The sequence below is a fragment of the Callospermophilus lateralis genome, chromosome 1 (assembly GCF_048772815.1).
Source record: "Callospermophilus lateralis isolate mCalLat2 chromosome 1, mCalLat2.hap1, whole genome shotgun sequence".
NCBI classification, from domain to species: Eukaryota; Metazoa; Chordata; class Mammalia; order Rodentia; family Sciuridae; genus Callospermophilus; species Callospermophilus lateralis.
In genome coordinates, this window is record NC_135305.1 from 179,133,480 (window position 1) to 179,147,161 (window position 13,682).

The 13,682-nt window shown below is 41.1% G+C and overlaps 1 protein-coding gene across 1 annotated transcript in view; it reads right to left on the minus strand.

Annotated features, from left to right (window-relative positions):
- The window catches only part of Erc2 (ELKS/RAB6-interacting/CAST family member 2), an 813,481-nt gene that overhangs the window by 129,031 nt on the left and 670,768 nt on the right, over positions 1 to 13,682 (minus strand). Inside the window, exon 17 of the mRNA XM_076856276.1 lies at positions 9,724 to 9,858. Within this exon, the coding sequence (XP_076712391.1) occupies positions 9,724 to 9,858 (135 nt within the window). The remainder of the gene's footprint in view (positions 1 to 9,723; positions 9,859 to 13,682) is intronic.

Below are 13,682 nucleotides of genomic sequence, written 5' to 3' on the forward strand. Positions count from 1 at the left end.
GGATTCTCAGTGGCACCTCACCAAATTTTAAGGACCTTGGGGGAAAAGGCAGCACCTTTATTTCCTTTATTCCACCCCATAAGATCTCAGTCATGGAAGCCTAACAAACATTTCTTGATGAATAACTAAATAAGGCTTGGTTCTTGCTCTTCTGAGTGACTGGGCTCCTCTGAAAGAGGGTGCTGCTTGGATTTCAGAGTTCCTCAGAGTTGTCAAGATTGTGCTAACCCTGTGTCCTCAGAATGACTTCTTGCCCTTTCTAATGTACCAGCCACATTTGTTCTTCTATTACCATTTGGGGAACACGGAAACTTCACTAAGCTGAGCAGGGAGATGATGGATGTTGTCTGTATTTTAAGACACTCAGGGGTGTCTCTCAGATAAAAGGCAAAGATGGGATAAGTTGGTTCTATTCTGCAAGTTCGCTTCACAAGGACACCCTGAGGCCAGGCAGTCACCCAAGACCTCTTTGGGGAGCAGGTGAGAACATTATAGAAGTTTCAGGGGTAGTCATCTTTTCATTTATATTGAAACATGTGTATGTGCTCTTCTCAATTTTTAAGCACTATCATTGTGGGGCATCTTTAAAAAATTAACTTTCCATTTCCTTAAAGCAAAAGAAATTCTGACAAACTAGTCTCTGGTGCGTGGTGCCAATTCTCTCAGCTAAAGAACACAAGATACCCAGCTGAAGACGAAACTGCTGGAAAGCTCTATGTTGGATAACAATATTGTTTGGGAGCTCAAAGTCAACATCTGCTAAAATCTGAGCCATCGCCAGATAACCATAAAAAAGGGGTGGGAGTGAAGACAGGCTTTATTTTAGCTCCCTCATCCATCAGTCATTAACACTTGGCTTTGTTAAACACAGTGAAAATTGGGTTTTTAACATGACTCTGGTTCTACCATTTCCTGGCTGGTAAGCAACCAAATCTCCTAGCCTTTTGACTCTTCATTTCCTCAGTTGCTTAAAAAAGAAAATGGGAGCACATATTGATCTTGACACTTCATAGGATTGTTATGAGAATTAAATTGGAGAATGTAAATTAAACTACATTGTAGTTGCTGAGGACTTACGTAAATATAAATGGGCACATCATTCATAATGGCAGCATTCAAGAGTTTGTTACTATGTATTATTGCAACAAATTATTTGATAGCACACTAATGCAAAGGCAAAATGATATGAGTCAAAATAATCTGATATTATGTAAAACCATTCTTAAATATTTTAGCTTCCCTGGGATGTTCTAAGTTAGAGTTTATCCAGATCAATAATAGATGCCAAAAAAATGTTAGAGTTCCAGTGATTCATAAGTAAGGTGATTTTTTTTTTTTTTAGCAAAACTAACAGAATTTGTAAACAGTATATGGAGCGCATATTGAAAAGATATTTCCGAGTCCTTTTCCTCTGAGTGTTTCCTTATCTTTAGAGTGTTGCAAGTGCTTGGAGGGTGTAACTCAAACACTACCCTTATTAAATCAGTTCAAGAAAGTGTGTGGGGGGTGGCGATAGTATTTAGCAATATAAAATGGATTTCCCTGTTTCCCATCATTTCAAGGTTGGCCACCCCCTTTCAATGGGGGAGCTGAAATGCTGCCTCTTAGACAAATGTGACTGGATTAAGGCAGCAAGTTGAAAAGAAATCAAGCCTCCTATGTTGCCAAGAGGAGTTCCATCTATAAGCTGGGGAGTGCAGGCTGTCTGGAAACCTCTGTGGACTCCAAAGACACTGCAACAAATCTCTTAATGAAACCTTAATACTGCAAACAATGTGTAAAACTTAGACAAATCAGTTGAAGGGGGGAAAATCTACTTTACCCAAAATAGAGTAAGGCTGAAATCTTTAATAGGCTCAAGCCTTCTTGATGGAAAAATCCTTTTCTAACCAAAGAATCTTGATTCATTAAGAAGCTCTGCCTTTCTCTCATACATGAAGACCCTACCCGGCAGGATTTATCAAGTCATGCCCTCATGTGCTTACATGTAAAGAATAAACATCACACCCAGATTAAAGAGCTTTGGCAATAACGTGCTCATCTGCAAGGCAGCTTCCCTCGCTGCTGTGCGGCCTGGCCCCTCCTCTCCTGCAGCTGGTGATGGTTGGGTGAGCCTGTAACTGCTAGTAAGGAAGGAGGCAGTTAAATACCTCCCACAACAGCAGTTTAGACATTTGTCCCCATTTCCTTCTTACCTGTGGCCTCACAGAGTTATTCCCGAGCTTCTGCTCTTAAAAGCAAGCAAACAAATAAATTGCCACCTTATTTTCCCAGTGGCGAGAAATCACATAGGCCCTCTGGTTTACATTTCAGTGGCTTTGGCAATGTTTAGTAGTCTTTGGGGAATAATGAAAAAAAAGGGGGGGGCATCTGTCCTATTTTTTTTTTGTTTCTTATACTTTGTAAAAATAATGAAACTACTGAGTTTAAACACAGTATCTTCCAATCTACTTGTGACAAAAGTACTGGAAAAGAAGCAAGTGGCTCACAAGATTTATTTCCAAATGCATGCCAAAATATTATTGGCTTCTGTTCTGAGAGGACTGGCCCAGGAGGGGCAATGGTAGAAATCTCTGAACCCTTCTCCCATTCAATAAATATCAGTACCAACAAGAAGTTTCTTCATGGGTTATTGAATTCAAAAGTTTCATCCCTACATGAAGCTAAAATGCAAGGCTTCTTCCAACAAGTGGGCCATGAAATTAAATTTGCAATGCAAAAGAAGAAAGAAAAAAATCTATTCTCTCTTACTGAGGCAAGCTTTGGACATACTAGAGTTGATAGAAACTGATATTAAAAGCCTAAGATACATTACTTTTCTTATCAGGTTACTGTCACGGGGAACTAGAAATTTCTGGGTTTTGCTATTCTTTATCTACACTTTGATAAGCTTTGACACACATGGCTAATTTTTTGCCTGTGTAAGAAATGTGAAAATATATTTACATGCATATATACACAAACACATGTATATAGGTATACATAATGTATATTCAGACACACTCTTGGGAAGCTAGGGAGAGAAATTTCCAGTTAAACATGATCTTGAGAAATTCTTCCATATGTGGAAAAGTCCTCAGTTCATCTGACATATAGCAATATATATATATATATACACACAGGACACTATGTATACATTTATCCCACATTCATTTAACCTCAAAACATAAAATAAATTCTTTTTTTTCCCCTCCCTAAGCAAAAGCTAGAAATAACAACTCTACTTATAGAATCCATCTTCTGGGGGCAATGGAGCAAGTTAAACCCCTCGTCTGTTTGTTACAATTCAAAGGGCTTCATTTTGGCTAATCTGCTGGTGAAAGTGCAAGGAAAGCAGGACATCAATCACAAACCCCTCCAGCACTGCAGAAAGAGGGCTGAGGGTGAGAGGGGAACTAAGGGTCTTGCACTGGCTTTCTGAGAAGCCCCAGGACCCAGGGAAGCGCAAGCTGGGGACTGCTTCATTCTTGGGACTCTACCAACTTCTTATTGACTAATCACAAAATGCAGGACCCAAGGAGGAAGAAGAGCAAGAGGAGGAAAAATGTTGACAGGGTTTAGCAGACAGATTTGGAACCAGGAAACATGGGGCCTAGGGGCTTTTACCTGCCTCTAGCCATGATGTCAATGAGGACCTACTTGTAGGGATAGCTGGAAATTTCCCTACCACATGAATGCTCTTTAAGACAATGTCTAATTCTACCTGAGAGCAGGTACCCAAGACTCAGGTATGTGCAGAATGGATGGACAGAGATGAGAGGGTAAGAGGTCAGGAAACCTGTTTTTACTTTCTAAGCTTACTGGACCTTACAGATCCAGTAGGAACAGGGGGGAGAGGATGTGTTTGGGGACCATTAATTTCATAACCAAGACAGTGAGCACTACATCCTCTGAAGCAGTTCATAGGATCACTCCTCAGCACTGGCCTGCATGTTAGAACCCAGGGTCCCTACACAGAAATAAAAAACAGATTTCTGTAATAATTGAGACTTGGGTCACTGAGATCATTTTATTGTATCTTGAAATACAATCTGTATATCTGTCCCATGACCCCAGTTTGAAAAGAAGGCTGAATCGGTTCTGAGTTCTCTAGTGACCAAGTCATTTGATGGCTTACGTCAAGAGTTCCAGACAGAATTCTATGGGAATTTTTAGCAGAAAGTGGAAGTGGATGTTCAGTGCTCCCAGATATATCCAGTGATACAAACTCACACCTCAATTGAGAGCCAGTGCATGCTGGGACCAAGAAGTAACCAGGAAGAACAGAGAAAAGGATCAATGATCACTATTTATCTTCAGACAGATTCTGGAAACTGCCAAGTAGAGTAGGTAATATTTAGATGTGTACAATCAATTTTCTAGGACTAGATCAACAGAGCAGACCCCCTAAAATTAAGAATGGAAAATGGAAAACTCAACTTCTGCCAGAGGACAGTGACTATCCAAAAATATTCCTGACACCCTGGGTGCCCTGGCCAAATGAAATACCTTCTGTTTCGCTCTGGGATCTGGTTTGTTCCAGGCTCTTGTGTGTGCAGAGGCCCACGGGTAAGTAAGCAAATAGATGTGGGTACTAGCAATTCACTGCCACTAGCCTCCTGTGACCCAGAGAGAGCAATTTCCTTCCCTTTCTGGGCCAGAATCCCTATTCACTGAAGACCTTGCTCTGCTGATTCCATGGCGGTTGGGAGAGTTTTCAAGTAAGCCTCATTTTTATTGGCCAAGGGAGAGAAAGAATTGAGAGGAATAAATGGGGACATGTGAAATGGAGGGGGTAGGAAGAAAGGAATAAAGGCACAAAACAGAAGAATGGAAATAAAGACAACAACGGTTGGACCAACTGGAAAGAGAACTGATGAGATGACATTTTACTTCAACACTGGAAAGTCACAATAAGATAAAATTTAATATAATTCAGTGTGGAAAGGAAGAGCACATTTGCATTTTAGGAAAGGTGAATGGGATTTGGTCATGCAACCTAAATATACATAGCTGACCAGATATATCCATACCAATATCTAGAGAGGTTTGCCACCAACACCGCCACTCAAAGGCTTAAGCCCATGGAACCATTGATTTTTAGTTTTGTATCTTAAGATCATTAATAATATTAAAGGTGGCAAAATCCTGTGAGCTCCCCAACTCCAGTGAGTGGGCATTTTCATTCAATGAAGGAGGGGGAGAAAAGACAGAGGAGATTTCTCCTGGTCACCATTAGTGGCCAGATATACTCTAGTGGCATAGAATGCCACTTGGCACCAGCCTGTGGCAGATATTTTAACAAATACAAATGCATTTTGCATAAGAAAGCATGCAGGCCCTTAAAGACCCAACTCCCAATCCAATCCCACCACAGAAATGCAAATCTTAGATGTGAAAAGGACAGCTCGGCATTTTACTTTGGCTGCGGTGTGGCATTCACTTTCATGCTATGTCTTCTTATTAATGAGGCTGGTTCATATGTGGGAGCCACTAGGAGAAGCTTACTAAAATATGACTTTTCCTGGGACAATAAAAATCATAAGATGCCTACAAACATGAATGTAGAAAGACTTGATATTATAGGTATGACTAAAGGCAAGGAAGGATAATATTTAAAAAAAAATAATATATGATACTGATGATGAGAGGCATAGAGGGCATTTAGGAGAAGCTGAGTTTCCACTTGGTTTTGTACAATCAATCTTGGTTACCTCAACAAAAATCAGATCACTACTGTGTCTCCAGCAGGTTTCGTTCACGTTTTGACCTTTATTGTGTCATGGGAAATACTTGTTGTCTGCCCATGTGACTACTACTTTGTTTGAAGGAGTTCTTAAGTCTCTACAGGGATTTTGTCTACAGGTATAACCTGGACATATTTAATGGCTGTGGCTCTCCTGGGGGTCATAGGCCTTTGGCTATCAACTGTTCCCTTCTCAGGTAGGGAGTTAGACTGTGTGACTGCCACATTGTAGCACTAACTACTTTTATACTTTCTCCAAAATCCTCCCACACCCTCTTGAAATTCCTTTGCAATCCCCACATGTTGCAGATTTATGACTATTGTTGATTTCCTGGGTCCTCATCCTTGAGGCCTCTTTTAGTTCAGGGTTCTTAGTGGGATGTCTCATTCTTAGGTATTATAGGCTTTGAGAAAAGATCTCAGGAAATGAATGGAAGAGGGACTTTCATCTTCTCCTATACAAAGCGTAGGGCAAACTACCTAAAAACTCTACCTTCTGATGAAGAATGCTGCTGGATACTAGATGTAGGTCGGTCTTATTTTGAACTAGGTAGTCTCTTTTCTTCTGATACTCTGAGAACACTATTTCTCCAAGCACAGATGTTATTAAAAAGGGGGGGGAAAATCAATGATCAAATAAGTCTGGGAAATGCTGGATTAAATAAAATTGGAGAGTTTTCCTTCTTATATGACTTTTTAGATCCTTTGATCTGCTAAATGCTTGAGGATGCTGAAAGACAGAGTTAAAATATGCAGCACTTTCCCAAAATACTTTGCCCACCTAATCTTTGTCTCAAGACTTCCCTCCTGGGACTAATGTTCTGAAAGCTACTTTGGGAAATGCTAGTCTAGACTTATAATACTTGGATTCAGTTCCTCTCAAGGAGAAATCAAAATCATAGTAAAGGAGAAAGGGACGGGGAAGAAATGGAAAAAGAATATAATTTTGCAAGTGCCTGGCAATACTTGAATTTCCTAAGGAAAAATGAGTTTCTCTGGGCACATAGCAAAGTTTCTGACTGTTCATATTTCCTCATTTTCATGTATTCTGATCTCTTAATAAAACTCAAGAGGCAATGTCAATATTTCATAACCCCTCTAGCAGAAGACACTGTGGCTCAAACCCTGGAGTTGCAGGAAGGTCAAGGCTGGAAGATTCATGGGAAGTGGGCCAGGAATCCCTGAAAAAATATTTCCCTTTTAAGTGATCTCAGCTAACTTGGGTACATTAATTGAAACCCACCCAAATCAACCCATGATTAAGATTCTCACACTGTCACAGGCTGACATAAGGTTGTTATTTTCTCTTAACAAGAAGTTACTACTCATACATATTAGTATATGTGACTTAACAATTACCTATAGGGCTTATAATCAATTGAGAAGGATTTCCTAGTCTTTAATAACTGTTACCCTCTGGGACAGAACTTTATAATAACTGTTATTAAAATTATTATAAAAACTGTTACTAGGTCCCAAGTCTCAAGTATAGAGGAGGACATCATTTTCTAACTCTGGAACAATGTAATCTAAAAGGGCATCTAGCCCAAAAGATCTAGCCATTTCCATCACTAGAGTCAACCAAATACCCTACCAGTATTCCTTGTTTAACTCTCCTTCACTAATTGAAAGGGTATGGCAATAGAGCCTATAGCCTTCATGACTACAACTGAAAACAACAAAATTATCTTCCTGGTCAAGGGAGTTTCACCTTTACCATGAAAGCCACTGCAGAGTCAGTTCCTAAACTATAGGAGCCCTAAGTAAGTTACAGTTACCTTCAATCCTTCTTGCTCTTATTGACATGACCCAGAAAAGAACTGAACTAGATATGAGAGGACCTAGATTCTTGTCCCAAGACTGGATAGCAAATTCCCTGAAGGCAGTATCCTGTCCTGCTCATCATGCTTCTCTCCAGTCTCTGCATATTGGCTGGCACAGAATTTGTGCCCCAAATATACTTGAAAAAGCAAATAGCTAGCAGCAGGATTCTAGTATCTCACCCCCTCCCCAGGGCAAGGATTTCTCACCTGGAAAAGGGATGAGCTTGCCTCTCTATCCATGGGTTGCTGAGAGCATTCACTGAGGTGTTGAAGGGAAAGTGGAAGACTGTCACTGTGTCCTCACAGCAGTAGTGTATCCAGACACTCTTCCAGGAATGCTAACACTTCAGAAGGGCTCCACCCCGAGCAATCATTTCTGCCCTATGGCAACCTCTACTATCTATGGACAAATATAAGACCCCCATCCCAGCAGATAAGATATTCTAGCCTGTGATTACAGGTCTCTGGAACAGCAGCAGAAGGCCACTTTCATAGGAAGTATCATTCGTGATGCAGGTAAATTTGACCTGGCATCCAATTTCCAACATGACATATTAGGACATGTATCTCTATGATGAGACAAACCATCTGTTATCCTGTGTGACCACTCCTCTAATTTAGCTCCTAATGCTTTCTGCCTTGATTGTGCTCTCTGCTCCTGTCTCTCTGGTGGAGAGGGGAAGCCTAGAGTGGCCTCCCGGCATGTGTGCTTAGAGGAAAGGCTACCATAAGGTCTACAGGCTTCTCGCCGATAAAACCTCACACTGACATATGATGGGAGAAGGTAAAGAGCAAAGAGCATGAGCCAAAGAGCTGGGACCAAGAACAAGAGTGAAGATATCAAGTTATTAGGATGCCAGGTACACCCAGTAGGTGAATGTGGGAGGAGGTAATGGTGGTGAGAACCGAATAAATAAACCCCAAACCAAATAAAAGTTCAGATACAAGATAATGACATACAGTTAATATGTCTCTACTTTCCAGATGTCCAAATCAAGATTCATTTTTGAGAGCAAAAAAAGATAAACTGGTGCCTAAATGTAGATGTCTTCTGCAAACACTTTCTGCAGCGGTGGGGGCTCTGAGGACAAATGCTTCAGCATACAAGGGTCTGGCCAAGCCCAGGGGATAGGGAGCCTCTTGGTCTGGCTGCCTCCCTGTGCAGCACTGAGGAGGGCTTCTAATGTTCTGCTCTATATAAATAGTGCCCCCTGGAGTTGTACTCCTGGCAAAAGGACCTGGAAACTGAATCTTAACTTTTCTGGGATACCAGTGACAACAAGATGAAAGCAGAATCATCTGAATAAAGTTTTAGGAGCATAACAAGCCCCTCCTTCCCCCAACAATGAAGCCCCCTCTTCACACAGGTAACTGTACCAAGCCCTGTCCAAAGACATCCACACTTACTCAGAGGCTTCCATTCCTTTGCCCATCGCCCCGCCCCTACTGAAAGGTAGTGTAGAAAGTATACTGGGATCACCAAGCACAGTAAAGGAAGAAAAACTGCCTATACTGACTACATTATCCTGATAGTTTCATTAATTTTCTAATGTGCCTAAGATTCACCTTCAAGAGTTTTAATACCATACATTATAAATAGTTTTTATATTTGGTGAATGAGTGTGAATATAGTGGAAAATTAGGTGATTTTTATTTTTGTCAATTGAGCTTTTCAGTGGCTTCCCTGAGTAAAGGGAGAAGATGGGGTTCAAATTAAATAAACCAGACTCAAAATGGATTTCTCTTCTTGTTGTTTTACCCCATCCTTAATTTGCATCACTAAAGAATTTACTAGGAAAGTGCTCAGCAAACTGGAGGCTTCTCTGGTGGCCAAGCTCCAGGAAACAAAATGCTTTCTTTTAAAACTCCGGGAGAGACATTCCAAAGTAACCTGCCATGAGATACCAGCAATAGACTCTTAACTCTATAAAAGAAGAAAGGAGGAGAGGAAAGAAAACGCCTAGCACAAATGAGAAAAGACAAAACCTTAAAGAGGAAGGAGAAAGGAAAACATTTAGATTCCTTGAGTGATGGAAATAAATACCAAAGCTATTAGTTTCAGTTCAAAGAACGTATCACTTTATGCTGTTTATTATTTCTTGGGGATTATTTATTTTATCTTAAAATATCCAAAGGGTAAAAGGGGTCCTGGAGGTAAGCAGCAATGAAACTGACCTGGTCCGGAGAGGGCCTGTGATTGGAATGTTGCGACCTCCCAGGAGATCGATGGTGGTGGTGGTGGTGGTGGTGGTGGTAATGGTGATGGTCTTCATCGTAGTTGTCTGCCATCAGCTTCATTCTGTTCTGGGTCTGTGCAGAACAAAAACCAGGAAAGATTCCATCAGGAGCTAGAGGACCAGTCAAAGAGACTCAGGGCATAAGGATAGCACCTCTAGGACTCCCTTTGCTCTTAACCCAGAAGTTATCATTTCTAGTTAAATTAAAACTCAGTAAAGAGAACCATGCCATTAAATTGGTGAAGGAGGCTTTTGTCACACCCTCGAAGTTACTATGGTACATCTATAGATATCAAGGTACTTCCCCCTTGTGACTTAAAAGAGAAAAAAATGGACATATGCTAAGGCACTTGTTTCACATTATCAAGCAATGACAGAGAACCAGAGTAAGCTTGCAATTACAAAATGCCAACACTCACATCCTACACTCCAGAGCAAGCCAGAGAAGGAAGCCTTGATGGCAGAATGGAAAAGGGTGGATGGAGACACAGAGCTACAAACCACGGAGTCACAAGACAAGGCAGGGAAATCCACTCAAAAGCTGCCAAATGTGAAAACACAGATGGAGATGGTTTATTGCTATGATGACTTCTTGGGAAGGGCTCTCTTTGGACATTTTAACTGATATTATCCCTTGAGGGAATTGAGCAAAAGGTTCGAAGTCCATGCAAAAAGGGCTGAGCACTTCAATTTACACCTCATGAAGTTTGTCACATGAGGCAAGTAGGTATCATAGTTAAAAAACCCCCTGTCCCCCGACACTCATAGAATTATATTTCTCTGTTATGCAGGGCAAGAGATGGACCAGAGGGAAGTGACTTCACAGGGCCACAAAAATCTAGAAAAATTCTCAAGGGCCATGGGGGAAAAAAAAAGTGTTAAAATCACCCAGCCCAGAAAGTCAAGAAATCTGGGGACAGGTCTGCCTGACTCTTTGCTGATTGTGTTGCATCAAGAAAGTTATCTCAATGCATAAATCTCAATTTCCTTAAGTCCAAAATGGGAGTAATCAGTCGTCTCTCCTTCAGGTTGCTGTGAGGAGCAAGTGAGATGAAGAGCTTCGAGTGTCAGTCTAGTACCTGATACGTAATGAGCTGACAGTAAAAGCCAAATACCATTACTACCATTATTGCTGGTATTCTTGATTGCTGTATGAAATTTCTCCTTTCTGCATGCTGTTTGCTTTGCCTCTCCTCCCAGTACCTCCCCTGGACCCTTTCTATCACCCTGTGTGTTACTAACTCCTATCATTTTCTCTAGGAATCTTTTTCTTTTTTGGTGCTGGCTTCACACATGCTAAGCACATGCTCTACCACTGAGCCACACCCCAGCCCCTGGAGGAGGCTTTTCTTTCCCCCACCCTTTATGCTGGGTGGCACGTGCTTCCTGCTTACCATGGCTCTCTGACCATGGATTTATCTGTCCATCTGCTGTTAGACCTCAAGACTGTTTCTTTCATCTGCGTCTCCCCACAATCTAGCACAGGGCCTCGCAGAGGCAGATATTCAATGCATGCTGCTATAATGAGTGACTGAAGGAATGGCTTTGAAGGATGCTGCCATCCTAGAGACAAACTGCACGTGTTGTGCAGGGGAGGTCATTGAGAGTTGAGGACACGGCAAGAGTTTCCATAACGGTCCTGCTGGAGGCCCCAGATGAAAAGAAGCCATCAGCACCTTGAAAGAGCCAGAAGTCAGAGGTTGGCAGGCTTGCCAACTGGTTGGAGTTTTATTATGTAATATGAATAATTCTCTGATAAATAAAGAGAACTCTGGCCCTAACATGGAGCATTTTTACAGTATTTCCCCCTACAACCTAACTTACTCTCAAAACTTTCCTGGGAGGAATTATTAATTATTATCCTCATTTAGCGGCTAGAAAAGTAAGGCATAGATTTTAGAGTAATTTTCTCGCCATGGGACATGGAGATTTTCTGGGTCTTCCAATCTTCAGTCTGTAGGTTTTTTCCCATGCCTGCTGCTAGCAGAACAGGCAAACAGCTCGACAGGTAGAAATAGCTTTCCCATAAATGATTTGGTTCTGTTAAGTTTTGGAAACACCTCACAACCCAATTCTACCTGCCAAAGGATGTCTCATGATTTATTTGTTCCATCTTTTAAAATGTGTACAATATTTGGAAGGTCCCAGAGTGAATATAAAAAAAAATGCATGTATATGATAAAAACAATAAAAACATAGGGAAAGATCCACTTAAAAATTAAATAAAGAATCCCAGGCAACCTTTGGCAGCTGATAGCATTTCCATCTTTTCCTTGTCCACTTAATGTGTCAGAAGACCCAATGGACAAGTTAGGCCTTGTGAGAAAGAGCAGGGCCATGGAGCTCTTGGGGACCAAGAGCCAAAGATTCCCCTCAGTCCTGCGGCTCTTGAACACGGGATTCTGAAGTTCAATGTTCACACCTAAAATTCCAGTTTTGTCATGGGAGAATGTACTTTTGAACTCATAAACTAATAAATCTGGAATTGCTTCTTCTAAATAAAATTGTGAGAGCCTGAAGGGAGCTGTGAGATCTGTGATGGTCAAGGAGGAAGGGACTAGCCCAGGCATGAATGATGGAGCCCAAATGAAAAAATAATAACTCTGCTATTGTAAACATTGTAATGTCCTTATCCTTTGGGGAAGCTCCTGTGATTTCATGAGATTATTTTCTTACCAGCAACAAGCCTAAAGTTCCCTACCTTTGAACTGTATCCCATAAAAGAATGCACAAGCTAAACAAGATGCTATATGCAGTCCTAAATGTGTCCGCTGAAACGAGGTGTTGGAGAGCAGGCATGTCATGGGATAAAGACTGTAAATGAATGATGTCATCTTTCCAATTTGGTGCTGAAATATAAATAAACCATGTTGTTCATGTGAATACCAGATCTGGGGGAAATGTACACAGAGCAATTGTGAACGGAAGAGGCTCCTTTTGATTAGTCTGGGCTGAGAGAGAAGAGTGTGAAACAGAGATGAAAAATGAGGGTTTGGTCTGATACTCTGGACCATTTTTTATTTATCTTGCTTGTAACACATCCTCTAAACTGTGACTGATTTCTTACAGGCTGGTTGCTAGTGTTCCCTCTCACAAAACAATCTGAACAATCTGGCTCCATTAATTCAAATTGCAATTGGACCTCCTTTTGACTTTTTAAAAATTTTTTCCAACCTGTACTACCTATCCTCACCTCCACCCAATGATATTGGTTTCCTAGCATATAGAGAATGATTCGGAAGGATAGGAAGACACTCCCTAGTAGTCAATGGAAGAAAAACTGCAGAAAGTTTTAACAGGGATTAGAACAAAGATATTATCTGTAGTTTGACCAGGTGACCCCAGATATAATGGGTCACATCTCTGAAGCCATCAGACTTACATGGGACCGGACAAAGCCTTAAGCAGCAGATCTTTAGGACTGTCCTCATTGAAAACCTAAGAAAACTAGTTGCAAGCTGCAAAGAGACAGTTTCCTACAGCGTAGCCCCTGGACTGTAGGGACTCATTTAGTGATTCAAGAAAGTCCACTTTTGCCGGGTGTGGTGGCCACATGCCTATAATCCCAGTAGCTCAGGAGGCTGAGACAGGAGGATCACAAGATCAAAGCCAGCCTCAGCAATGGTGAGGCACTAAGCAACTCAGCAAGACCCTGTCTCTAAATAAAATACAAAATAGGGCTGCAGATGTGGCTCAGTGGTCAAGTGCCCCTGAGTTCAATCCCCTGTACAAAAAAATAAAAAAAAAAAAAAAAGAAAAGAAAAGAAAGCCTACTTTTTCCTTCTTCAGTATCCACCTATGCACAACCTGCTAACTTGATGCTTTTGCCTTTGGTTAACTCTTTTACACTCTTGTTAATACATTTCATCCTGACTGCTGAGACAGATTTAATTCGGT